This window comes from Danio rerio, chromosome 20 (genome assembly GCF_049306965.1).
Source record: "Danio rerio strain Tuebingen ecotype United States chromosome 20, GRCz12tu, whole genome shotgun sequence".
NCBI lineage: Eukaryota > Metazoa > Chordata > Actinopteri > Cypriniformes > Danionidae > Danio > Danio rerio.
In genome coordinates this window covers 39,913,478-39,940,632 of record NC_133195.1, presented here as the reverse complement: position 1 = coordinate 39,940,632, position 27,155 = coordinate 39,913,478, and the positions used below count along the sequence as shown (strand labels likewise).

The 27,155-nt window shown below is 33.5% G+C and overlaps 1 protein-coding gene across 2 annotated transcripts; it reads left to right on the top strand.

The window, feature by feature from the left end:
• Positions 1-17: 17 nt before the first annotated feature.
• slc5a6a (solute carrier family 5 member 6a) lies at positions 18-26,686 on the top strand. 2 transcript variants are annotated; one of them, NM_001025529.2, is given in 16 exon segments: positions 18-42; positions 10,779-11,227; positions 13,388-13,453; positions 13,751-13,802; positions 13,943-14,010; positions 15,283-15,437; positions 17,312-17,452; positions 17,641-17,770; positions 19,636-19,724; positions 19,811-19,923; positions 20,050-20,117; positions 20,233-20,319; positions 21,953-22,125; positions 22,236-22,339; positions 22,974-23,095; positions 24,546-25,023. In NM_001025529.2, coding segments are annotated over 15 exon segments (1,878 nt in total). In that variant the 5' UTR covers positions 18-42; positions 10,779-10,879; the 3' UTR covers positions 24,708-25,023.
• Positions 26,687-27,155: the final 469 nt, after the last annotated feature.

Here is a 27,155-nt window from a genome sequence, read left to right as displayed (position 1 = left end):
TCCATTCATTACTCATTATTCATCGCCTGAACTCTGACCAAGGTAAGATAATGCGTGACGGCTAAGAGGAATGAATGATAAGGTCGCTAAAAAGCCCTGCGAGCGTACACCGCGCACTAAAGCCTGGACATCTTCGTTGAATATAATGGAAGCCTTCGCAGTGTAGACGTTATTTGTCTGTTTGTTTTATATATTTGTATGCCTTCAGTCACGCACGCGCTGTCGTGACGATATAGCGTCAACCGTTTACATCAGCAGCATATCATTTCCTATTGGCATCGTGGTGTTTTCCGCAGCTCTTGTATGTTGTGAAGGACAGTCAGTCAGTAAACATTCGCGTGAACACCTTGTGGTTGTCAGTAACGCAGCTTTTTCTAGGTTCACGTTAAATTGGGTTTAACCTGTAACTTATCTACCTATGAAATCAAACACGCGCAAATCATGTCTTTCTCGTGCTCGTGCTTCTATTGCTCGCTCATGTATGCGCGTGGGTGACAACTGACTGGTAATACTAGTGCATCTTCTTTTAAATTACCGCCATTTTTAATTGATGTATATTAAATGCCGTATTTGTTGGTGAAATTAGAAGTAGTTTTTTTAAAGTGTTTAAAACACAGAAACACATAGGCTAAATGTCAGTGTAAATGACTTAAACACGCTTATTTGCAGAATTATGTTCAATTTAAATATTTCTTATATTAATTTAGTTCATTAAATATGCTTTTACTTGATTAAATATTAATTGCCTATCAATGTTATAAACGCTAATCAAGGTCCTACAGTGTTACACACACACACACACACACACACACACACACACGGGTATTAAATTAGTCGATTGAGGTAAAGTTGGTTTTATATTTACACATTCATTCAATGACAACTTGTGACTTGCTCCCTATATTGTTTATCAGGCTACTTTTATTTGAATTGAAATTGCATGCAAGAATGACTTCAAGACAAAATCAGCATGATTTAATTAAATGAAAAATGTTGTGCTTTGATAGTCTTTGGCTGATAATAAGATTTCACTATTTAGAATTAGCAAATAATACTTTCCTGAAATTAAATTATTAAGGAGAACGTCTGAATGTGCAAATATAACACCAGCTTTACCTCAATAATTAGTCGAAAGTTAATACAAATCAGGCCCGTAGCCAGTCTGTCAAAAAGTGTGGTTCTTTTTTCTCCAAAAGTGGACCTTTTTGCAGTTATATGCCTCATTTTACATTTATTTATGAGAGTTTTTTTTTTACATTCAATTTTGCTCAGTCAGAATTTGGCCATTTCAATAAAAAAATTATTAAAACATGATAATAATAATAATGTAGAGCTTTACAATTTTCTAGCCTCTCTGGTAAAAGATTATTTAACAAAGATTAAAGCATAAAGATATCATTAAATCTTATTATTTTTAAATAAATTAGACTCCCCAGAAAAAACATAAAGCGCTATTTATTGAACTTTCATCTTTGCTCTGATGTATTTATAAATGCTTGTAATTTATTACAATTTATGCAAACATACTGCATAGAAAAAAACTTGATAATCCTAATCTACCTAGATGAAAGAAATCCTTCCAAATTGAGCTATTCAAATCATCTGCTCAAATTATATTCAAATCGCAATATTTATCGCAGAGAAACAAAATATTGCAATGCCAGATTTTTTCAATATCATGCAGCCAAAAGTATTCTTTCCAAACTTTTAACCAGTAATGCTGCTTGGATTAGGCAGATAATTATTGATTCAGCTTTTTATTTATATAGAATTCAGATTATATGTCATATTGAAGTACATTAGTCATAATATATAGATGAACTTCTGAGGAACTGCTTGAACCTGTCTGCTTCTAATAAAAAAAAGTGTGTTGTCTACAGATATCAAGAGCTGTGATTATGGCGAAGTGTTTGGTTTTGTCAAATCTCATATGGACTGATCTTGATCTTTATGCATTAACATCTCTGCAGTATTGCAATCATTTCAGCAATCATGTCGGGTTGCATAATGACTGTTGTAAAATGATCCACGGCCTTTTATTGTTTGAACAGAGAAGAGTTTTAAGGGAGATTGAGCCAAAAAAATGAAAGTAAGTCATTATTAATACAACCGGGTGTTTTGATCAATTTCGTTGTTTAACATAAAATATGCAAAAGGGTTACAGCAAGACCACATAAGACTACTGCTGTATTTTTAAAGTGTTTTAAAGTGTTCTGTGATTTAATTGGTAAATTTCTATAGTTTAAATCTGTACATCGTTGTTTGTGTACTCTGCTTAGAAGTGATAAAACATGGACTGTATTTATTTGTGTTTGAGAGGCCCCTGAAATGGACAGTGGAGGAAGACTCTGAATGTTATCTGTAGGAGTTGAAAACAATTGATACTGATATATATATAAGTAGTAACTTTATTTAATTTTAAAATATATTTCGAGCAGTTGACTATGTTAGTGGACAAAGTCAGTTTTCCACAATTTAACATGGGAGTATACTCCGAATGTGTAGTTAATTATTGCATTTTTAAAATAAAAAAAAATTAATGACTTTCAAAAGGGTGTTTTTGCTATCAATTAAAATAAATAAATAACACATTTAATTTTCTATTGGGTCACTCTGTATCACATAATCCAAATATAAGAAATAAAATCCTAAAATCTTTTATTAACTTGGATTCATATTTTCCGATCAATTACCTATTTTGTAGAGAAAGGTCAAAATCACGATTTTTACCTCATATTTGAAGTCCGATTGCATTTACATTAGGCCTGTCACAATATATATATTTTTTGTTGTACGATATATTGCACCAAAATATATTGTGATTAAACTATATTATTAATGTTTTAAGAAATTTTATGCCACTTATTCTATAATGCCAGAATGACAATATAATATTTAAGTATACTCTGCCCAAGAACACATAATATTTTATCCTTAAGAAAATTTCATTTAATCATAGTCATTTGAACAATTAATAATTAGGCATTGTGATCAGAATGTAGAAACATATATCCTAAACAAATAAATAATACATGTTAACAAAAAAGTGCAAGGTTAAAAAGTAAGAGAGGCTGCGATATTTGGTACCAGATCTATTTTCAGTTGTCAGGCACCCACATGAAAATATACTATAGTAAATACTAGTGTTTTTTTAAACTATACTGACACTGACATCTCCAATAGAGATAGAGATGTTGCACAATCAGTTAAAATGTTGCTAGAATTGCATTTTTTATTGGGCGATATATATTGCATCACCAAAATGATTGAGGTCATGTCCATGTGTTGTTTGATAAGTCAATAAATTGATTATTGTAACATGTCTAATTTATATTTAAGCTTTTAGCCTAGGGGGAAAGATGCTTTTAGAAAGGTGACAGGATTATTTATTTTATTTTAGATATTGTATCAGTAAAACCTGAATTTAGCAGTCTTTATCCAGGTTTCCATTTCCATTACACTGTTAAAGCACATTTGGAAGGTTTGCAAGAAAAACGAGTGATTATGCTTACTTGAGGTGGTTTTGGACATGTTCAATCATTCATTCATTTATTCATTTATTCATTCATTCATTCATTCATTCATTCATTCATTCATTTTCATTTTGACTTAGTCCCTTTGTTTTAGACATGTTAAATTCTTAATGCAAACAATGGGGAACGGAAACATATTTGCTGAATAAACTCTGACGTAGCAAACATTTGACTAATCAGCTTTATCCATTATGCATTTATTGTTGGTCACTGGGTTACCAATGTTACAGTCAGACACTCTTACAACTTGATGGAAACACACCTAATTTGCGTTTTTTCGTAACTTTAAAATTACTTCCCCTGTTTTGTTCACACTTTGTTTTGTTTTTTTGTATAATTAAGTCCAAAGACATGCACTATAGGTGAATTGGGTAAACTAAATTGTCATTAGTGGATGTATGGATGTTTCCCAGTGATGGGTTGTGGCTGGAAGGGCATTAGCTGCATAATACATATGCAGGATAAGTTGGCTCATTCCGCTGTGGTGACCCCAGATTAATAAAGGGACTAAGAAGAAAAGAAAATGAAGGATTGAATGAATATATTTAGGATAATGCTATTATGTGTTCATGACAGACAGTTAAAAAAATATAGATGACATTTGTTTCTTCATGCATTTTTATAAGTAATCTAATCTGTGCAATTGTGCATGTCCTTTTTAATTAAAATCTTATGGGCTTGGAAAAACATAATAGTTCTTTAAATGGTAAAAGAATTTAGGTTTATTTTAGACCTTTAAATGTAGTCCAGTTCTCTTAAAACTTTTAAACCTTGGAGTGGTGAAACGCTGACATCCAGACAGTGTTAATCATGTTGGTTGGCCCGCTGACATACTGTGTGCTTGATTATTTTCAGTAGCGTAGCAACTTTTCACTAACTGATTCACCAGTACCATAATTCTTGTCATGACTTGTTCTGTTCTGTCAAATGTCATTGTCCCATTTTATTTCCTTTTTTCTGAATTCAGCTATAGTGAGAGATTATTAAGAGTTGACACATGACATTGAATTTTGGTCTGTTATTTTGTTAAAATATCATAAATTTTAACTTGCGTTATTAATTAAATTATTTTGCATAATTAAACTTGATTTCTTAAAATTTAAAGCATTATTTTAAGTTTACTTGAATATTTTATTTCTATATTAATATCACTTGATTTAGTATTGTTTTTTATTTATAGCTGTTTAGTTCATGTAATGGAATACTATATGGTTAACATATTTTCCAGTATTGTCAAACTTTAAACCACCCTTGTTGAACCACTGGTGACCAGCAGTCAATCTGTTATATAATTGGACAGTTAAAACAGCTGATATTTGCTATGTGAGGGCACACTGGGTTGTACAGTGGGTTCTGAAGCTGCTGCTGCTGCTTGTGAGTCATAATCTGTTTAATAGTCATGCAGGAGCGCAGGGCTTGATCATAGAGGCTAAACCCAATCAAACAGACACTCCTGTGCCTTTATCCCACTGTTTGAACATCAAAAGCCTTGTGACCATAGAAAGGATTCAGGTTTGTCCATATTTGTAGGTTTAAAGGCCCAATATGAAGGATTTTTTTCATGAAATATCCAAACGCCACTAAAACAGTGTTATATTCCGCTGACTTATGTACTTGCATTATACCAACTGTTTTGAAGAATATACAAATCCAGAGAAATATATAGTGACAAGGACACGGACCAAGTCATTGTTTGGCCATGCAAAATACATCTTAGGGTTGTACGATATTGCACAATTCTGAAATTTTTATATTTTGCTTTTCTGCAATATACTGAATATTGTGATTTGAATACATTTTCACAAGATGGCTTGAATAGTTCTATTTGTGAAGAATTCATTAATTTACATTGATTGGTATGATTCTATAAGGGAGTAAATCATGCATGAAATATAATAAACCGATAACTGTGGTATTCTGTTGAGTTTAACAGTATTCAGGTGTACAGAATTTGAATAATCGAATGAAAAATACTGTACAGTCTTCATTATATAAATAAATAATCAAAACTAATCTTTATTAAAGTTGCAAGCGGTGCAGGTATTTTTTACATATGAAAACTGAGTGTGTGTTCATATCGTACTGTCAGTGTCTGTTCAGGATTCATTTGTTTACTGAAATTTGTGTTATGTGGCTGCAGTATCGCAAACAAATGATCAAAATGCCACAGATTTAATGAAATACATAGAATTTCAGGATAATCCCATGTAGCTCTTCCTTATCTCTGTGCAATGGATTGGATGGACACAATAGTTCCTGTTGATTTATTTTGATATGCATGATTTTATTTGAATTGACTCTGAATTATTTATTAGATATATATTTTTTCCTTTTGAAACTTGATGGGCAAGGCCTCTGTGCATGATTAAATTTTAGGATACGAATATGAAAAATATGTGAATGAAAATTACTGTGCAGCAATGGTTTTTATTCTGCTTCATAATACGTTTTGAGTACTTTAGCTCATCCATGAACATCATTTCTACAGCAGTCCTGTAGGATACAATGAAGACGACAATTCCCACACAGTAAATCCTTTAGTGTTAAACTGTGTTAAATTAACAATGTAATTTGCTGTGGCGATGTGGTGGCGCAGTGGGTAGGGCTGTCGCCTCAAAGCAAGGTCACTGGTTCGAGCCTTGGCTGGGTCAGTTGGCATTTCTGTGTGGAGTTTACAGGTGATTAAAATCATCTTTGTGATTTTTGAACTTTTGAACATGTTTTTTTGTTGTCATTGTGAAATTCTATGCTAATTATAAATTTAAAAAAAATGTATATGTATGCATTTTTTTGCAAACAAATCAGTTAAAAAACTTTCTTTTTATCTTTTTCCTTTTTTTAATTAAGTTTTTTAACCGAACAACAGTGGTACTGGTATCTCGAGTCGTGACAAGTACAGCAATATTTATTCGACATTCCAATACATACAAATGCTTAAAAAGCAAAGACAGAAATAAAAGGAAATTATAAAACCAAATGTAGAAAGACACACACTGAGAAACACACAAGAATATTCCAGAGGGAGGAACAAATGCACCTGAACACCTCAGATCTCTGATGTAATTCCTAGGTTATTTTTTCCTGTGTTAAAATTATGATTTTTTTTTTTCATGTGGTAAAATTTGTGTTATTGCATGTTCTTCCCATGTTCACGTGGGTTTCATCCGGGTGCTCTGGTTTCCCCAACAGTCCAATGACATGTGGTAAAGATGAATTGGGTAAGCTAAATTGTCTGTAGTGTATGTATGTAAATGAGTGTATGGGTGTTTCCTGGTGATGTGTTGTGGCATCCGCTGCGTAAAACATATGCTGGATAAGTTGGCGGTTCATTTCGCTGTGGCGACCCCAGATTAATAAAGGGACTAAGCTGAAAATAAAATAAAAGAATAAATAATTGACTGTACATCAGCCAAACTTAGTCCATATTTAATGACAGCATCACAAATACGCCTGGTTTGTTGTGAATGCGTGTGCTCTGGCAACGAAAGTTCCATACTGTGCATTAGTGAAACTTTTGTTAAGTATATGCAATATTATTGTTGAGTGTTGCAATAACGATATTTCTTACAATTGAACATTTGCCTAGAAAAACTATATTTTTATAAGCTCTGTTTTGAAATCATTTATTTATGTAATGGCAACATTACACAAATGTTCAATGTTACACATGTCTAAAATGGGAGATTGTATTATCATGATAACAATAATTTTGCGATTATATTGTGCAGCCCTACATGAATTGCATTTTTCCATCCTTTTTCTCCATCATGGATTTAGTTTTTTTTCTTTAGGAACCAAGCTAAAAAAGAAACTGCAGTAAGTCGCACATGATTCATTTTGACAGCATACGACAAATGTTGGCCTGTGTGTCCTTGAATTTTATTCACAGTTGTGCAGATAAGAACCAGTTTGTCCTCTTTTTTGCCTTCATACAAAGATTGTATTGGTGTGAAACCATCTTTTCCAACCCAAACAGCTCTTGTGCGGTGTTGTTATCTGAGTTGTCACGAGCATTCTAGGTCAAAGTGTTTTACTGTTGTACTTATTGTGCCGCAAGTGAGACTTATCTTTTAACAAACTAGCCAACACAACAGCTTTGATCACACAAAATGAGTCTCCAATTGAACTGCTTGAGATGTGTAATTATGACGTGAAAGTCTATAAACTGATAAAATCACCCTGTTATCTTTTTGGCCATTTGCTTTATATTTCGCTGGCATATGCCAGTACATTTAAGTGCTCTTGACCTAAAAAAAAGAAAAGAAAGTAATTTTATCTATGGTTGCATCTTAGAACAAAATGTTTTTTTTAGGTTGTATTATTCCACTAGACAGGACAAGATTGTGGCTCCATATACCACATTTTACAAATATTGCAGTTGTAGTCAGTAAATGAGTTTGTAAAGTCACATAATTGCATGAAAGTTTAGATGATGTTTAACCTTTGACCATTTTGCGGGGTGTTATGATGTATAACTACTAAATGTTAGCAGATTAAAATCACCTTTGTGATTTTTTTTTTTTTTACTTTTTTTTTGTTGTCATTGTGAAATATAATGCTAATTATAAGATACAGTTTATATATATATATATATATATATATATATATATATATATATATATATATATATATATATATATATATATATACACACACACACAGTATAAACACTTGCATACAGTTGAAGTCAGAATTATTAGCCCCCCTTTGAATTTTCTTTTCTTTTTTAAAATATTTCCCAAATGACGTTTAACAGAGCAAGGAAGGACATTTTCACAGTGTGTCTGTTAATATTTTTTTTCCTTTAGAGCAGTTTTGTGCCATGTTTTCAGATGACAATTGGCTTTTATTTGACTTTTTTCTATCACTTTAGATTAGTGTAATGTATTTTATTTTCAATTTTGGAATGAAATCTTCTGCGGGCCCTAAATGTATCTTTTAAATATGCTTACTGCTTGCATCATTGTATAATTGTTTGTCCTCAGGACTAAATGCGCTAAAGTGCTTTTTGTGAATGTGGATGAACCCTGCTAAATGTCAGAATATGCTAGAATGGTTGTTTGTAAGATGGTTTGAATGGACAGGAGCCCCAGAGGCACAATATTAAATTAAAAAGAGATTTCTAAGTCACATGCTGACGTATTAAATAAGCTGTGTTACGTCTCACAAGACCATTGCATGGTAGTCAGTTGTGATTGATTGATAAATAGGATGTTTCCTCTTCTTTCATTGTTTAATTAGATTATTTTTTATGTAAAGAGTAAAAATTGGCTAATTAAGAATATTATAAGTTATTGAAAATAGAATAAGGCCATATAGACATGAATAATTTTATTTATGATTTATTTAACTGCATATGTGGTCACATTTTGAGTGACATAACATGTAGAAACTGAAAGAATCTGTTTAATGTTTAGCACAGATGTGGTTTCTTCTGGGTTTTTTATTAAACCATTGTCAATGTTTTTCATGTCGAATAGAACCGCTAAAAGCATGCTGTGTCTTAAGGCCTCCTGCCAGCGGATCAGAAAACACTAAGTAGAGCTTTATTCAGACAATGTTGAGCCAGCCGTGCTTGCAGCATTAAATCTATTGACATTTCTAGCCTTACAGCTGCAGTTCTGGATTTAAAACCAAAACAAAATTGGCAATTGTGGCAATTATGCATTAAATATATACTTAACATACTATATATACTTAAGAATAATATAAGTCTAATATGAGTTAATGTGTGTTTATGGTAAGAATGTGTTATATTTAACGTCTTTACTAATATATAATTACAGTATAATCAGTAATCTTATCATCATTGAACCCTTTATAGGGCACTCCATTAAATAGGAATTGGAAAATACCTGGAGTATTACTGTGGGTTATTACAAATTTTTCCCAGAAATGGGTTGCGGCTGGAAGGGCATCCGCTGCGTAAAAACTTGTTGGATAAGTTGGCGGTTCATTACACTGTGGCGACCCCGGATAAATAAAGGAACTAAGCCGACAAGAAAATGAATGAACGAGGATATTACAAATGTTTTAACTCTTATGACTAACTCTTATGGCTAACAGTGTACAAGTAAATTTATAATACTTACTATACTATATTATACTTAATACTTATTTTACTATGGCTCCCATCATGTTGTTGTATAATGCCATTTAGGCATGTAGACATGGTCAAGACGATCTGCTGCAGTTCAAATCGTGCATCAGAATGGGGAAAAAGATGATTTAAGTGACTTTGAACGTGGCATGGTTGTTGGTGCCAGATCTGGTCTTAGTATTTCAGAAACTGCTGATCTACTGGGATTTTCATGCACAACCATCTCTAGGGTTTACAGAGAATTGTCAGAAAAAGAGAAAATATCCAATAAGTGGCAGCTCTGTGGGTGCAAATGCCAGAGGTCAGAGGAGAATGACCATACTGGTTTGAGCTGATAGAAAGGCAACAGTAACTCAAATAACCACTTGTTACAACTGAGGTATGCAGAAGAGCATCTCTGAACGCACAACACGCCCAACCATGAGGCAGGTGGGCTACAGCCGCAGAAAACCACACCAAGCTCACCAATATTGGATAATGGAAGATGTGAACGTTGCTTGGTCTCAATTTCTGATGCGACATTCGGATGGTAGGATCAGAATTTGGCGTTAGCAACATGAAAGCATGGATTTATCCTGCCTTGTATCAGTGGTTCAGGCTGGTGGTGGTGGTGTAATGGTGTGAGAGATATTTTTTGGCACATTTTGGGCCCATTAGTACCAATTGAGCTTTGTGTCAACACCACCCAAGTATTGTTGCTGACCATGTCCATCCCTTTATGACCACAGTGTACCCATCTTCTGATGGCTACTTCCAGCAGGATAATGCACAATGTCATAAAATGTGAATCATCTCAGACTGGTTTCTTGAACATGACATGAGTTCAGTTCACTGATGTGGCCTTCAAAATTGCCAGATCTCAATCCCATAGAGCACTTTTGGGATTCGCAACTGCGTGCAGCCAACAAATTTGCAGCAACTGCATAATGTTATCATGTTAATATGGACTAAAATCTCTGAGGAATATTTCCAGTACCTTGTTGAATCTATGCCACGAAGGATTAAGGCAGTTGTGAAGGCAAAAAGGGGTCCAACCCAATACTAGTAAGGTGTACCTAATAAAGTGGCTGGTGAGTGTATGCATGTATGTATGTATGTTTTTTTCACCCTATTTACCTGCAGTATCTTGGCTTTATGTTTTACAGCACGTCACCTGCAGTCCTCTGTAATGATGACCAAATGGACCACTATCCACTGACCCTTCACTGACCATCCAGGAGCCTCATTGCTCCGTGTGTTCCTCAGCATGGGGGACACTGTCCAAATGCACTTCAGCACAGTGGATTATGTGATTTTCGTCGTGCTGTTAGTGGCATCCGCAGGAATCGGCCTTTACTACGCCTTCTCAGGGGGTCGGCAGAGGACCACACAGGAGTTCCTGCTGGCCGACCGTAGCATGCGCTGCCTTCCCGTATCACTTTCACTGTTAGCCACCTTTCAGTCAGCTGTGGCCATCCTGGGTGCCCCGTCTGAGATCTACACCTATGGCACACAGTACTGGTTCCTAGGCTGCTCCTACTTCCTGGGCCTGCTCATTCCTGCACACATTTTCATCCCAGTTTTCTATCGCCTCCGCCTCAGCAGTGCATATGAGGTAGTGCCTTTTTAATAAAATAAAGTCTAGCATAATGCTCAAATTTTGACTGCAGCGTTCACTTCAGATGTGATCAGAATAAAATTATCAGTGTGTGTAGTACTATTTAAAGGTGCCCTTGAATGATAATATGAATTTGTGAAATACCTTGGCGTAGCTGAATTATTAGAGGTACATAGAAATTACACACTGTGAGCTTGAAACACCATTGTTTTTCTCATGTTAATCTTGTGAGATTAAAACAGCTAAATCAGAACTAAACCCAAACTCTGAAGGTGACATGGGATCATTAATATTTACAGTATAATATAAAAAAAAAATTTCCACTTTACTTTTAAGTATATCTAATTTTGTATTAAATAGGGGTTTAATGGATCATGGTTGATCCGTGATTCGTTCGGATCACAAGCCTCAGTTCAGAACACGTCTCACAGAATAATAAATATTTTTTACTAGTAGATTAATCCTAAATTTGTAACAATCACTGGGAAGTCAGCTCTTGTGTGATTCAAATCACATGTATGAAAGCATTTAGGCTTTCTTGTAAAATATGGATGACGGAATAAGTTGTGGTGGGTTATTCGGGATGTGGTGGGTTTCATTAAAGGCGTTTTCTGTCACTACTTGTTTAGCTACATTAATGCATTCAAGGTAAGCTGCACAATCATTAAAATATCGGGATCTTAACACCCACGCAACATTCATTATAAATGATGGTGATTTCCATATGTTTATTAATCCTTCGAATTGCTGCATTCAAATCTGTGTTTGAAAAACGCAAAAATCAAGAAAGTTATTCAGGTTTTAGTCTGAGTTACAAAGATTGAATTAACACAGAAGTACTGGGAGAACAGTTAATAGTTTTTGATAAAACCAGTGATGTTTTATAAATGTTGTACACTGGGTTGTACAAATTATAATGTTAGATTTATACATTTAGTGTAACATTAGTAGCAACAGTAGTAGTAACAGTACTGAATATTTTACAGTTATTTTTATTCGTCTGATTATTTCTTCCTTTTTTAAAATAAAATTACAGGTTTTAAGTTCTGTTTGTTAAAACCAAAAGTGTCTTGCAGTACTGTTTTTTTTAATAAATGGAAAGCAAATTACATTTGTCTCCTCCACTTTTCAGCTGATCCGAAAAATGGTCCAATCTGTGACTAAAAAACCAATATGTAATCCAAACCGTGAGATTTATGATCCATTACACCACTAGTAGTAAACATGCTATGCATGTAAGACTCTTATTTTGAAATTGGGAGAGGCAGGAAACTAAAAAGGAGCAGTTTTGTGAATAAGGTAGTCATGCATGACAGTGAGGTGTACATCAGAATGCAAAATGCAGGATATACAGATTATATATTTATTCAGCACCACCACAAAGAGGCTGTTTAAAAGTGTCTTTTGCTAGTTTAACGTGTATATATATTGTGAGATTTGCCAAGTATGTTTGTAATGAGGCATCAAAACACACAAAAACTGCTTATTATAAGCGTTTAATGTACATTTATGCATCGTGTCATAGTCCTAAGCTCTTTCTTGGATGTTTCCAAGCTAAAAGTTGTCAAACTGACACAAGCTGCAGAGCGCATAAATATTCATGACTGTTCTAAAAATGGGCGAAACAGTGCTTTTTATTTTAGGGGTAATTCCTGTGGTCATAAATATGGAGCATATAAAGCTGTTTCTAGAGAATTCCTTAATTTACCTAAACCACATACCTACTATGTAGATGTCAGAAAACAATTTAGCATATTGAATAAACACACTCTATCGCACCTCTAATAGTGTTAAGCAGTGTTTCTCAACCACGTTCCTGGAGGACCATCAACACTGCATGTTTAGCATGTCTGCTTTGTCTGTCACACCTATCACATGTTTTTCAATCTTTGCTAATGAGCTGATGATCTGAATCAGGTGTGTTTGATTAAGGAGACTTAGGAGACAATGTGCAGAGCTGGTGGTCCTCTAGGAATGCAGTTGACGAACACTGTTGAGTATAATACGATGTAAACTAGATCAGCATTTATTATATATATATATATATATATATATATATATATATATATATATATATATATATATATATATATTATTCTATGGTCTATATATGGTTTATATTAATATTAAACTGCATTATTTTTCAATTTTTCATAGTATCTGGAGCTTCGTTTTAGCAAAAGTGTTCGGATATGTGGCACTGTGACCTTCATTTTTCAAATGGTGAGTTGAATGGATGTGTATATTACTCAATAATCCAATGTTAATATTGTCTTTAACTCCAGTTTTGTTAGGCAGAAAGACACCCTGCTGTCAATATGAAAACATGAACTTGCACCTACAAACTTATGCTGACCCCTACTGATATGGACAATATTTTACTCAGCATTGTTGATCTTAACTGTAATGATTCTCAAAGTATCGTTTGCTAGAAAGGGGAATGTTTAAAAAAAAAAAATTTGGTCCGAAAACAATCGAATGTTCTTTAATCCTGTATGTCTGTTTATGTATTTTATGCAGGTAATCTATATGGGAGTTGTCCTGTATGCTCCTGCACTTGCACTTAATGCAGGTAAATTAGACCTCTGAAATTTTACCTGACACATGTGTGCGTGCGTACGTGTTTGTGTGTGTGTGTGTGTGTGTGTGTGTGTCACTATTTATAAGATCAGTCGATTATTTCATGTTTTTGTAATTTGTTTGTGTTCACAGTAACGGGTTTTGACCTTTGGGGGGCAGTGCTGGCAATGGGACTAGTTTGTACACTTTATACAGCATTGGTAAGTCAGATTAATCACTTTTTCAGCATATTGTTTACTTGTGGGATAAATGGATTGTCCTATAAAAGTTCAGGCAACAATTTTTATCTAGACACACTTTAAATGAAATATTTTTAAATGTGAATCCTTCTAAAATTGTACAATTATTATCAAAAATAAACCTTAAAAACTATTTTTAATTTTATCTCATGTATCATCATCATTATTATTGTTATTATTATTATTTTACCCTCTGTATTATTTATTGCTGTTGGTGACTTTAAATTGTTAAAATATTTATTTTTATAACTATAAAAAAATTGTATTTATAAAATGTGGTAAATTTTATCCTTTTTTTGCCATGACATAGCCATAAAAGCTGAAATGGGAATAAACTCAATTCTCTCCCCTATAAAAGTTAACTTATTATATATACATTGTCACTTTAATTGAGCAGGGATGCATTCAACTGATTGAAAGTGGCACAAAAAACGATTTTACAGTGATTTATTTATTTATTTTTTCAAAATATTACTGCTTTTTGAACTTTTGTGTCATGACAGAATATGTATAACAGGGAAATCTTTAAAAATCATCAGGATCTCTGCAAAAATATTTGTATATAACTGTTTTCAACTTTCTGAGCACTAAAGCACAGCATATCTGAGAAAAAAAGACCCTTTAAAGTAGACAATTTCTCTTTTTAGTGCTTTCAAAGCCCTAATAACTAACTTTTGGATTAAAAAAAAATATTATTTTATAAAAGTCACAGCATAACATTTTTACAAAAAAAAACTGTTTAAATGTTACTGAGTTTTGAACACTATTAATCAATTAACCCTTTTATTAACTTAAAACACACATGAAATTACACAAATTACACATGAATAACACCAAAAAAACTACAGATATAGTAGTAAAAAAACTAATATTTTTTGCAAACATTAATTTTGGAAGTTTAAACTTTTTAATAAAAAAAAAAATCTCTGTCTTATGCTCCAATGGTTTGTCAATAGTTATATTCCTGTTTTATGGACACAATGCAATTCCAAAAGTGTGAGAGATGTGTGAAAGACTAAATATATTATTTAAATGTTACTGATATAACTGCATAGGTAGTTATACAAAATGTATTTTTGTTACATATAGGCAATCCATATACACCCAGGCACAAATGCATTATAAGCTTTAAAATAGAAAGCAGTTGTTTTTGGTTTAATAAATGCAAAGCAAATGTTACCCTTTGAACAGTATTTTATGTTATATCACAACTGTTGCTTTTCTTTATTTTAGGGTGGTTTGAAAGCAGTGATCTGGACAGACGTGTTTCAGACAATCGTGATGTTTGCAGGGCAACTGGCAGTGATCGTGGTGGGCACACACCAGGCAGGCGGCATCGCTGAAGTGTGGAGGAAAGCACAAAATGGCAGCCGTATCGCAGGCCTTGAGTGAGCAATACAGTTTTACATGTTCTTGATTGCCTTAGAGGAACAGTTCACACAAAAATTACAGTTTTTTTTAAATATTTACTTGGGCCTCTTCTGATTGAGTGTGTTTACATGCATGTTCTTGGTCAGTTTATGATTAATAAGCCAACAATGCTCTTGGTCATGCAAACGCGTTAACCTGTTGGAGTAAGGTCATTAACAGCTTAAGCAAAAAACATATTTTTTGCCCTTTGCCCTGCATGTAAATAGATTAAAGGTTTCTAAAAGTGTTCGTTTGTGATATGTGACAGGAACATATCTTTACTGTGGATTTAATTAGATACAGAACCCCCCACAAAACATTTTGTGTTAAGGGTGGAGGAAATACAATAAAAACTGATATAAGTATCATAACATTGTCTTCTCATTTTGTGCATCAGAAGGAGAAGCGGTACATTCACAATTCTGCATCTGGAGTAAATAATAGGTTTAACTATTTATTTAAGTTCAGTGAGATACACTAATGAATATGTTTCAACATAGACATATGTTGGCATTCAATACATCAAGATAATAAATGCATGCAATTTTAATATTGTGAGTATTTCAAAATAATGTAAATAATAATTTATTATTTATACTTTTATAAAGTGCTTTTTAGGAGCATAAGTTTGTATTTGCAGTGACTATTTATGGGGCTATTCACTCAAAAAATGACTTGCTGTTTGTTCAAACTGCTTATTTCAAATGAGTTGAAACAACACAATTGTTTTTTTGTTTTTTTTAGGGGACAATTTAATCATTTTTACAAGATTGAACATAAAACAATTAAGTTAACCAAATTAATTTGCGTTGAGACAACATGAAGGAATTGTGTGGAACCCTGCATTTTTTGTGTGTGTTGAACCCTGTTGTACATTAACACTGTGCAATGAGGCTTAAATAGTTGTCCAGTGGTTAGATATTCTAATAGTAGAAACTCTAATAGTTATTAAGTGATGATGAAAACAACAAAAGCTTTTATTAGTCCGGGTGATGTCTATTTCTCATTTAATGCCTAATAATGCATTAAAATTGTAGTCGCAATCTGATTACGTTTTATTAAACAGAGTTAATAACTAATCAAACTTAGTTTTTAAAAAAAATATTTTTTGGATTAATATTAGCACAGTCGCTATAATATATCTGGCTTCTCACTGTTGATTTTAAACCAATAACATTTACTAGTGGGACTTTATTGCAAAGTGTTACCTGTTGTATTTATAATCCCTTTGCAATTGATAATGTTTAAATGATATGTTTACTCTGTATTTACATGTATTTACAGTTGAGCAATGCACTAACTGTTTTTTGATATTATACTTGGTCAAGTAATCTTTTTTGCAGCTTAGTTCAATATGATAATATGATATACTATTCTCTGAGTTAGAGCTTTTTTGCCAGTACACACATTTACCAAAAAAGGAGTTTGTTTTCGTGATGGAACTTTCCACAGTGCAACAGAATGACAGTGACAGGACAAAAACCCAGATAATATAGCAATTAAAAGAAAAAGATATAGAAAAAAAATGTATTACATAATATTCTTCAGAAATTAACTGCAACATGAAAATTCTATATAGTCATAGAGTAAGTATTTTAAGATCACTACTTGGAAATAAACATATTTACTTCTAAAGTAAAAGGGGTTTACTTGTATGGTGAGATACTAGTTCGCTAGTAAATTGGGATTACATGAATAAACTGATTTTTGGGAGTGTTCATGTACAATACTGTAACTGTGCTCATTGAATTTTTAAGTGAACTGCTACTTTAAGATTATCTAGGACACACTGATGCACATACCAGGACTGCAACTGAAGCTTTCATTCATTGTTTTGTTGACCGCATGGCAGTCTGAACCCTGACCCTTTAGAGAGGCACACTTTCTGGACCCTAGGAGTTGGAGGTGTTTTTCTCATGCTGGCCCTGTATGGAGTGAACCAGGCTCAGGTCCAGAGATACCTCAGCTCCCGCACGGAGAAAGAGGCCATCATGTAAGAAAACACCCAGCCCATCCTCATGATGGTTAATTTAATAGAGACCATAAACTTATTATATACACCATTCATGCTGTTTCTGTTGTGTTGTGTTAAGAAAGAATATAACTATGTTATGTTGTTTTCAACTGCCTCTCTGTTTTTTTTTTCATGAAGAGGCCTGTACATTGTGTCTTGTTCTCCAGGTCCTGCTATGCGGTGTTTCCTTGTCAGCAGGTTGTGCTCACATTGGGCTGTTTGATGGGTTTGGTTATGTACGCTCGATATGGGGAGGAAAGCCCTCTGGATCAGGGCTACGTTACAACTAATGATCAGGTCAGATACAAATAAAAATATGGTAACACTTCAGTTTAAGTCACAATTCTATTAACTACTGGCTTATTACGTGCCTATTATTGCAATATTAATTGTTTTTAGTAGTTATTAATTATATTATTCTACATTCTTAATTCTAAACCCAACTTTTACTTTACTAACTATTAACAAGCAGCTAATTAGCAGTTTATTGAGATAATAGTATTAGTTAATGGTTTTTAATAGCATGAATTAAAGCTAAAACCCAAAAAATATATAATACTTTTTTATATTTGTGGGTCAGTATTTTTATTTTCCTCCATTTATTCAGCAAGGATGTATTAATGAATGGCTTTTGATTGGCTGACATGCTAGGAACCACTTCTTACACGGCATCCTAAATGGCCAGAATACAAACAAGCACATTTTATGGGAAGAAGAGAGGCATGTAAATTTTTGCTTTTCAAATGTTATTTTTACTACAATTATTACATATTTATTTGTTTATTAAAGTGTCGGGAACAATAAATTTAGCTTTCAAAGCTATTAAATTGTTTGTGTTACAAAATATCATCCTTTTTTAAATGTCCATTATAGTGGACACCAGGACCATCTTAATGTAATTAATGACTGCATGTTGTAGGAGGCAGAACTGAAGCAGAGAGGATTTTTAAAAGATAGTTGAGGGAGACTCTGACTTGGAGTCTGACAATCAGACAAATAGAGACGATTAGAGAATGACAATCAGTTTTAAATTTTTGTGTTGAGCTTGTTTTGGATTAACATTCTTTTTGTTTTTGTTTATTTGAGTTCAGCTCTCTTTCAGACTAAACTGTTTCAGGAATTTTTTTTTTTTTAATTTATTTATTTATTGTTGAATTAATATCCCTTTACAGCCTTATCCTGTACAATTTTGTTATCTGAGTTTGGCGGTTGTTTTTTTTTTACTAAAGTGGTCCTGTGGTCCTGTGGACATGCTGTAAAATTAAAAATAAAAACAAAACATAAAAACTCTAAATTGTAGTTTTTTTTAACCCAAAGGATGTAAGAAATCACAAAAAAAGCAGCAAATATATATTTTTTCTTTGGGTTTTAGGAGGCAAATATTAATAGGCAGCTAATTAGCAGTTTATTGAGATAATAGTATTAGTTAATGGTTTTTAATAGCATGAATTAAAGCTAAAACCAATATATATATATATATATATATATATATATATATATATATATATATATATATATATATATATATATATATATATATATATATATATATATATATACCTTTTTTATTTGGGGGTCAGTATTTTCCATTTATTCAGTAAAGATGTATTAATGACAGTAAATATATTTATGAACATAAAATATTTAAAATCCAAAAAAGAAAAAGTAGTTTTGTTTGTGTATATGCATGCGTGTAAATATAGAGAGATCATTGTTAGCCCTCCTGTGAAATTTCCCATGTTAAATGGAGCAATGATGTTTTCATAGTATTTCCTATATTTTTTTCTTATTTCTTACAGTTTAACTGGAAGGAACATGTAAATCTAAATATATAAAAGAACAAACTACTCGTGTTCACTTAAGTAACTTAACTTGCCTACTTAACATAATTAACCTAGTTAAGTCTTTAAATCCCATTCCTTTAAGCTGAATACTAGTAACTTGCAATACAGCTAGTAAAATAATATGTACTCTCATTATGAAAAAGACAACGTTAGTATATTAAATATATCACTTTTAAAGATGTCTTGAAAAAAAGTCTTCTCTTCCTTAAGCAGCATTGGTAAATATTTGAAAAATAATTAATATTTCACAGGAGGACTAATAATTTTCTCTTTACTTATACATAATGTGTACCTCTTTACCTCTCTGTCCATCTGCAGATGGTGTTGTATTTTGTAATGGATGTGTTGAGGGATCTTCCTGGTTTGCCAGGACTATTTGTCGCTTGCCTTTTTAGTGGAGCTCTAAGGTATTACCACTTTTTGTCACCACGACTCCTGTTTTACAGTCAGACTTCATTATATATTTAATAACAATGCCTACTTTATTTTACAGCACAATCTCATCTGCCTTTAACTCTCTGGCAACAGTAACCATGGAGGACCTGATCAAACCTCATGTCCCAGCCATGACAGAGGCCCGCGCCACTCTGTTATCCAAAATGTTGGGTAAGCTGACTGTCTAAAAGGCAGAGCTTATAATTGGAGTGGGCCATATCCTCTAAAATGTTCCATACTAACTGAAAGCTTTTATTAATTAATTTATTAATTTATGTTAATTATATTTCCACACAGCTCTTGCCTACGGGCTTGTGTGTTTGGCTATGGCGTACATCGCGTCCTTAATGGGGTCTGTGCTGCAGGTGAGTCTTTTAATTAAGTCAATAAAAAAGTAAAAAAGTCAATAAAGATAAAACTGAGGTGTTGTTATATAGAGTGTGGCCCTACAGTGAGCATCATTTTTCCTAATGTTTACAGGCAGCACTGAGTATTTTTGGGATGGTGGGAGGACCTCTACTTGGTCTTTTTTGTCTCGGGATGTTTTTCCCTTGGGCCAATTCCACTGTAAGTAAGACAGTAAACTATTCTAAAGGTTGATGTCAGTAACATTTAAAAAAATGTATTTGTATTTATATAATCAAATTTGAGTAAACAGCGGAGATTACAATTACATAACAATTTATACAGTTAAATTAACAGTTGTTTTTTTTAAAACAGAAATAGTATAATCTTCATCAATCAAAGTGCTCAGCATATACAAGTGCACCCCTCACACCCCTCTTTTAAGTTAGTATATAAACTATTTTTAATTATATTTATAAACTATTTTTGCAATATTTGGCTTGAATTTAATTGTATTATTTTTTTCAATTTTTAAATATGTTTGGTGACTAAAATAATATTTTAATAAATATATCTGTTTAACAAATCTGTTTTGTTTAAATATATGAAAATACGTTACCTATATTTTCATAATGGGGTGTACTCAAATATGCTGAGCATGAAGTGGATCAAAACTTTTTTCAAAACAGTCAAAATTATTTTCAAATTATTATTATTATGTTTCCCCTTAACAATATTAACCTCAGTTCAACAACTGCCTGATGTGTTGTCTTTGACTAATGTATAAATTAGTTTGATCTGAAACATTAAATTGTGATAAGCGCAATGCAGCATGAACGCAACAGAGCTTTTATTATGTCTTAGTCGGCCGCTTCCAGTTATTCCTGTTGTGATCACATGGAGAAAAGCAGTGCTGCTATATCATACTAAATGCATTTTAGGGTTCTGTTATAATTTTGATGTGGGCAGTCTAATAAAACACTCAACACATTACAGGGATGTGATTCTTCCGTTTAAATACGTATTTCTGTATTTTTCGTAGTCTGTGGGGCATTCTCTATAATTTGCGTAAATCAAAAGTTTTTTTTTTTTGAAGGTTGTGGTTATGGTCATTAATCAATTAATGATTATGTATTCATTAATTCAGTGCTACATCCTAGCACATCTTTTATACTTCATTAAAATTAGGCTATTAAAAACGGACTAAGCCGAAGGAAAGGGAAAGTGATAAACTCTTACAAACGATGTATGATTATTATTTTTTTTCAGGGTGGAAAGTTAAAGCATATTAGGCTACTCAATTCAACTGGACTTAATATTTTTACAGTTCGAATTGTCGACTGACTAGCAGTTTATTTATCATGTTGGAATAAAGAATTGACTGAATTACAGGGAAAGTTATATTATGTGAACACAAGAGAACTAACCGAGTTAGTGGCAGTATGTGGACCTGATTCCCTGTTTTCTATAAAAACAAACCATAAATTGAGGGTGTATGATGTCATAAGCATGAGCATACAAGACAGTGTGTGTCACTAGTTAAAAAAGCTTATTTCTCTGTATTTTAATTTTATTTTCAATTTTATTCTTTGAAACATTTGAGATAATACAAATGCACAAGTCAGCAATGCATATAACACCGTTCTACTGGATATTATAATGAAAAAATCCTACACATTGTTAAAAACTGAGTTTTCTGATTTAAAGACAACTACTCTTCCCGATCACAAAGTTTTGAATAGTTTTATAATTAGTTATCTTTAAGGTATCTCATCAGGAATGCAGCCATTAAATGATTCGGTGTTATGATGTGATTTAATGGAATGAGTGTTTGCTTGTTTGTTTGTTTTTTCAGGGTGCACTGGTTGGACTGGCATCAGGACTGGTCATGGCTTTCTGGATCGGCATCGGCAGCTTTGTTTCACGAATGTCTCCCTCTGCACTACCTGTGATCAATGCCACCATCATACCCGATGTGGGAAACATGACGACAGCTGTCATGACGACACTCACCACAACTAAACCCAGGTGCAAAGAAGCCAATGATGCTTTCCTCAGACCAATCATCTGATAATAGTTGATGAAGCCTTTTGAAATTGTTAAACTTGATCATTTATTGTATCGTCTTGTCTTCTCAGGCCTTCTGGAGTTCAGGCTCTGTACTCTTTGTCATATATGTGGTACAGTGCTCATAATTCAGCTACAGTTGTGGTGGTGGGACTGGTGGTCAGCTATCTTACAGGTGAAGTGTGTTTCTAATAAATGCTGTATATAGTCATAAACCAGGTTATATGATGTTGTTGGATATATGAGCCTTATAATAGTTCAAAGTTTGGTTTATCGATGTCAAATTTTAATGGCTTTAGTTACTGATAAAGTTTCTTTTATAGAAACGCTGGTTTGCATAAGCAATTTATTGTCTAGTCATAGTGAGCAGATGTTTTCAAAATGGAGTCAGCAAATTTGAGAAAAAAGGAAAACAAAACATAATTTTCTTTTATGTTATCAATTTATGTTTTTTTTTTCCTTTTGTTTATTTTGTAATTTGGCATTTTAGGATATCATTATAGGATCTATTATAAGAATATTTTTTTTTATAACAGTATACTTGGGTAACTATAACATTCATTCATGTGTTCATTTCCTTCTCAGCTTAGTTCCTTTGTTTAATCTGTAACTATAAAATAAAAGCTTTATATTATGTAATAATCACTTATGATGTACAGGTAATTGTTTTATTCATGTCAGTTAAGTTTTATTAATCACAGTACATCAACTTTTTTTTTTGTAAAGTTTTTCTCTTCAAGTTTTCTTTTTTTAGATGACCGAAAAAGCAAATTCAGTAACTAAACTTTTTGTGCTTTGTGTCTGTTTAGGACCCTGGAAGGAGAAAGATTTAAACCCAGGTACGGTTTATCCAGTGCTTGGAAATTTGCTGTTTTTTCTGCCTCAGCGCTACAGGGAGAAACTCTGCTGTGTAACTCCTCTGGAAGACAAGGTACATCACTCAAAGCTTAGCAATTACAAATCAAACTTCAGCTTCATTAACAACATTCACACTTTCATTATTAACACATTCAATCCCAAACTTGTCAAAACTGTGTGAGTGTCTTTTTCTGGAACCTCCAGAAGGGTTGCTCTTGGCTTCGGGATAGACATTCAACTTTTTTATGAAAATCTTAGATTGTTTTGATTCGAAATGTAGCAATGTCACATGATCAGATCAGTTTACCTACTCACTGCTTGCACATCTAGAAAAAGTTAGAGGAATACATTTGAATTAATTCTGATCAGTAGAACAACACATTAGCTATGTTTCCTTCCACCTGTTTTTATGTGCATTTTGGAAAATTGCAAAAAGGAAACGCCTAGATGTGCATAAACTTATACACTCAATCTAGTAGTCTAGAAACGTTTTATCCGTTAAAAAACTGCATAAACTACGATGGAAACACATTTACTAAATTGATTCCAGCATGCACATTAAAAAAGTCATGTAAATATGTTTTATTACAAGATAATATGATAACAAAAATGCTGCGATGGGATGGCATTAATGGACAAACCAGCGAAACGACCATATTGTAAAACATCTAAAGTGGGTGGCACGGTGGCTCAGTGGTTAGCACTGACGCCTCACAACAAGAAGGTTGCCCCAGCTGGGCCAGTTCAGTGCATTTCTGGGTAGCGTTTACATGTTCTCCCCATATTCACAGTATTTTGGGTGTTCTGCTTTCCCCCACAGTCGAACAACATGTAGTGTAAGTGAATTGGGTAAATAAAAATTGACTGTAGTGTATGAGTGTCTTTGTGAATGCGAGAGTGTATGGGTGTTTCCCATTAGTGGGTTGCAGCTGGAAGGGCATCCACTGCCTAAAGCATATGCTGACGGAAGCGTCAGCCAATCATATCGCTATATGCAAATACACCAGCTAGACAGTGGCCTATTGCTGACTGAATTTCATTGGCTGACGCTGCTATGACGATCGCGTCAGCTCCAACTTCAGACACACCTTCAGTCAAGCTTAAGGATTAAAATGCAAGTACTGAAATTGCAAGAAAAAATGTGGGATTAAAGGGACAGGGCTCTTAAAACTGAAAATCATGTCATCATTCACTCATACCTCACTTGTCACAAACCTGTTTGACACTGTCTTCTGTTGAACACAAAAAAGATATTTTGAAGATGTTGGTAACCTGTAATCATTGACTTCCATACTATTTGTTTTGTCTTACTATGGAACTCAATGGTTACCGGTTTCTGAAATTCTTCAAAATATCTTTTTTTGTGTGTTTAACAGAACAAAGAAATAAAGGTTTGGAATTTATTCCAAATTAAATCTATTAAATCTATTTACTATTTGAGGGGAGTAAATAGTGAGGAAATATTCATTTTTGGGTGTTTTATCTCTTTCATGGTTGTTTATAAATTATTATTTATGCTTTAGTCCAAAGATCTGGACCGTCAACCTTACCAGATGGCCCAGAAAGAGAGCAACGGTGTAGCCTGCACTAAAGAGGAAGACAAACTCAGGGAAGAGGAAGGAGAACGTGTAACTGCCCAACCGACTTGTAACCTCGCCCATACTCTACAAGAAACAGCCTTGTGACAACAACAGTTCAAGGGTAACTCAATCTCCTGCAGGCTTTAGGAGAAAAATGTTGGTTCCGATGCCAAAATGGTTTAAATGTACGACCTCACCGTTCCCTCCTCTCGAATTGGTCCATAAGCTGTGGTTTGTATCTGCAATATTGGTACGATGTGCCCTGAACTGCCAGTGATGGAGGTTTGGGGGGTTGTCTGTTTATATGTGCTGCTTCATGATGCCAGTGGTCTGTTTTATCGAATTTGAGATCCCGTTAAATGAACTCGCTCAAGAGATCAACTAAATAATTTTGTTTACTCGTCCTAAAATTGAATCTTTAGAAAATAGTTTGCTCATCTAAGATGTAGGTGACTTTTTTTTTCTACTAGTTCTTCAGTAGAACATTTAAGGAAGCTACAATCGTGGTCCTTGGTGATTCATATTTAGTCAATAGCCTATGGAACTTTGAGTTTAAAAAACAATTACAATCTTCTTTAACCCTTGTGTAACCTCATTTCCTTTCATTAATCTATTTTACACTAGGTACAAAATATAGTCACACTCAGGACCTTCAGGACGAAAATATCCCTTTTTGAAACTAATTCATTCATTCATTCATTCATTCATTTTCCTTTAGCTTAGTCTCTGATTGATCAGAGGTTGCCACAGCGGAATCAACCACCATCCATTCCAGCATAGGTTTTACACAGAGGATGCCCTTCCAGCTGCAACGCAGTACTGGGAAACACCCATACACTCTTGCATTCACACACACGCACTTACACAGTGGCCAATTTGGTTTATCCAGTTCTTTTTTGTATTCTTTTTTTCAATTCTGAGATGATGCGCCAACATTAGATGTTTGATAATTGGCTTATACCAGACTCTTAAGACCCTGTCCACACGAACGGGTATTTTCAAAATCACTTTTTCTATGTGGTTTCGCTATTTGTCCCCACGAAAACGGAGTATTGGGGTGACTGAAACCTAAATTTTCTGAAAACTTCAGCCAGGGTGAAGATTTTATGAAACTCTGTGTACAGTGTGGTTTTTTACTCCATGACATCTTCGTGCACACTGTTTCTACTTTCTAATTAGCTAACACGGCTGGGATCACACCAAACATAGAAGAAGCGAATGAGGCAAATTCTGCTCAAGTATTCCTTAATATGCAACCTTGGGACAGTAATCCGCCTCTATTCTCATGTCTGCAATGACTTGATGCAATTTACACCTGAAATAAACTTAATGAAAAATACTTAAGGGTGTGAACTCGACATAAAAATGTCTTTAACTCCGCCTGTTGGTTTGGCGTGCCCTTAACATGCATCTCAGTGCATTTTTGCATTTTCATGTGGACAGAGATTTCTTTAAAAACATATCGGGGGGGAAAACATTTTTTTTAAAAACCTTTGTAGTTGTGGAGATGGTCTAAAAATCCAAAAATATCAGCTAAGGCTTTCAGTATTTAGAAATTATTAAAATAAAAATATACTAAATATAATAAAATATATTAAAGCAGCAACAAGAACACTAGCATTATGTAAATAAACAGTGATTTAAAAAGTTAAACAATTTTAAATCCAATGATTTGTTGGTAGTTCTCATCAGGACTGATGCTGGTATAGAAATATACATCATCTAAAGTGTAAAATACATTAAAATATAATGCTTTAATTACTCTTTTTTTTTTTTTTTTTTTTTGACATGGCCATTTTTGTTCTCTATGAACTTAATATTTTTACATTGACACACGAGTGTTCATGTTCTACTGAATAAAAAAAGTCACCTACATCTTGGATAGTCTGAGGATATTGACAGCTATTTTTATTTTTAGGACTAAATTATCCCTTTAATATTACTTATACTGATAAATATATGTACATCCATGGAATGAAAGGTTAAGCTGGATGGTTTATCTCTCTAAAGACCACGATTTGCACAAATCCTTTTCATTCGATGTCATAATTTTGGGGGTTTTCTCTCCCAAAGCTTTTGTTTCGTCCAAAGTTCACTACCATGAGCCTTTCCATTCTGTTTGCCTTCGAAAAAACACTACAGTCAATACGTTTGATCCCTAAACCACGTTTACAGTGAATGAAGAATTGCTAGTACTTCAAATGTAAAATGTAGTAAACGTCCACCGTGATCTCTGCAGTATAAAAAAAGTGCCATATTGTAATAGATTCAATTACTGGAATGCATGTAGAATCTGTAGTTCCCTCATTGAAGCCCATTCGTTTGTGACAAGTGCCTCCTCACATGAATGTATGATGTAGTTTTGTGAATGGATTTTTTTGCTTAAGTCCGGCGTTTCATAGTCTATAACCCAAACAGAGCATGGCTTTAATGGGTTTTACGCATCTGGATTCCTCACTATTGAATTCCCATGATGCTTTGCAGTGCGAGAGCTTGGCTAACTATACTTTAGCATTGCAAAAAAAGGTTTAAATTAGCCTAGATTTAATCTTG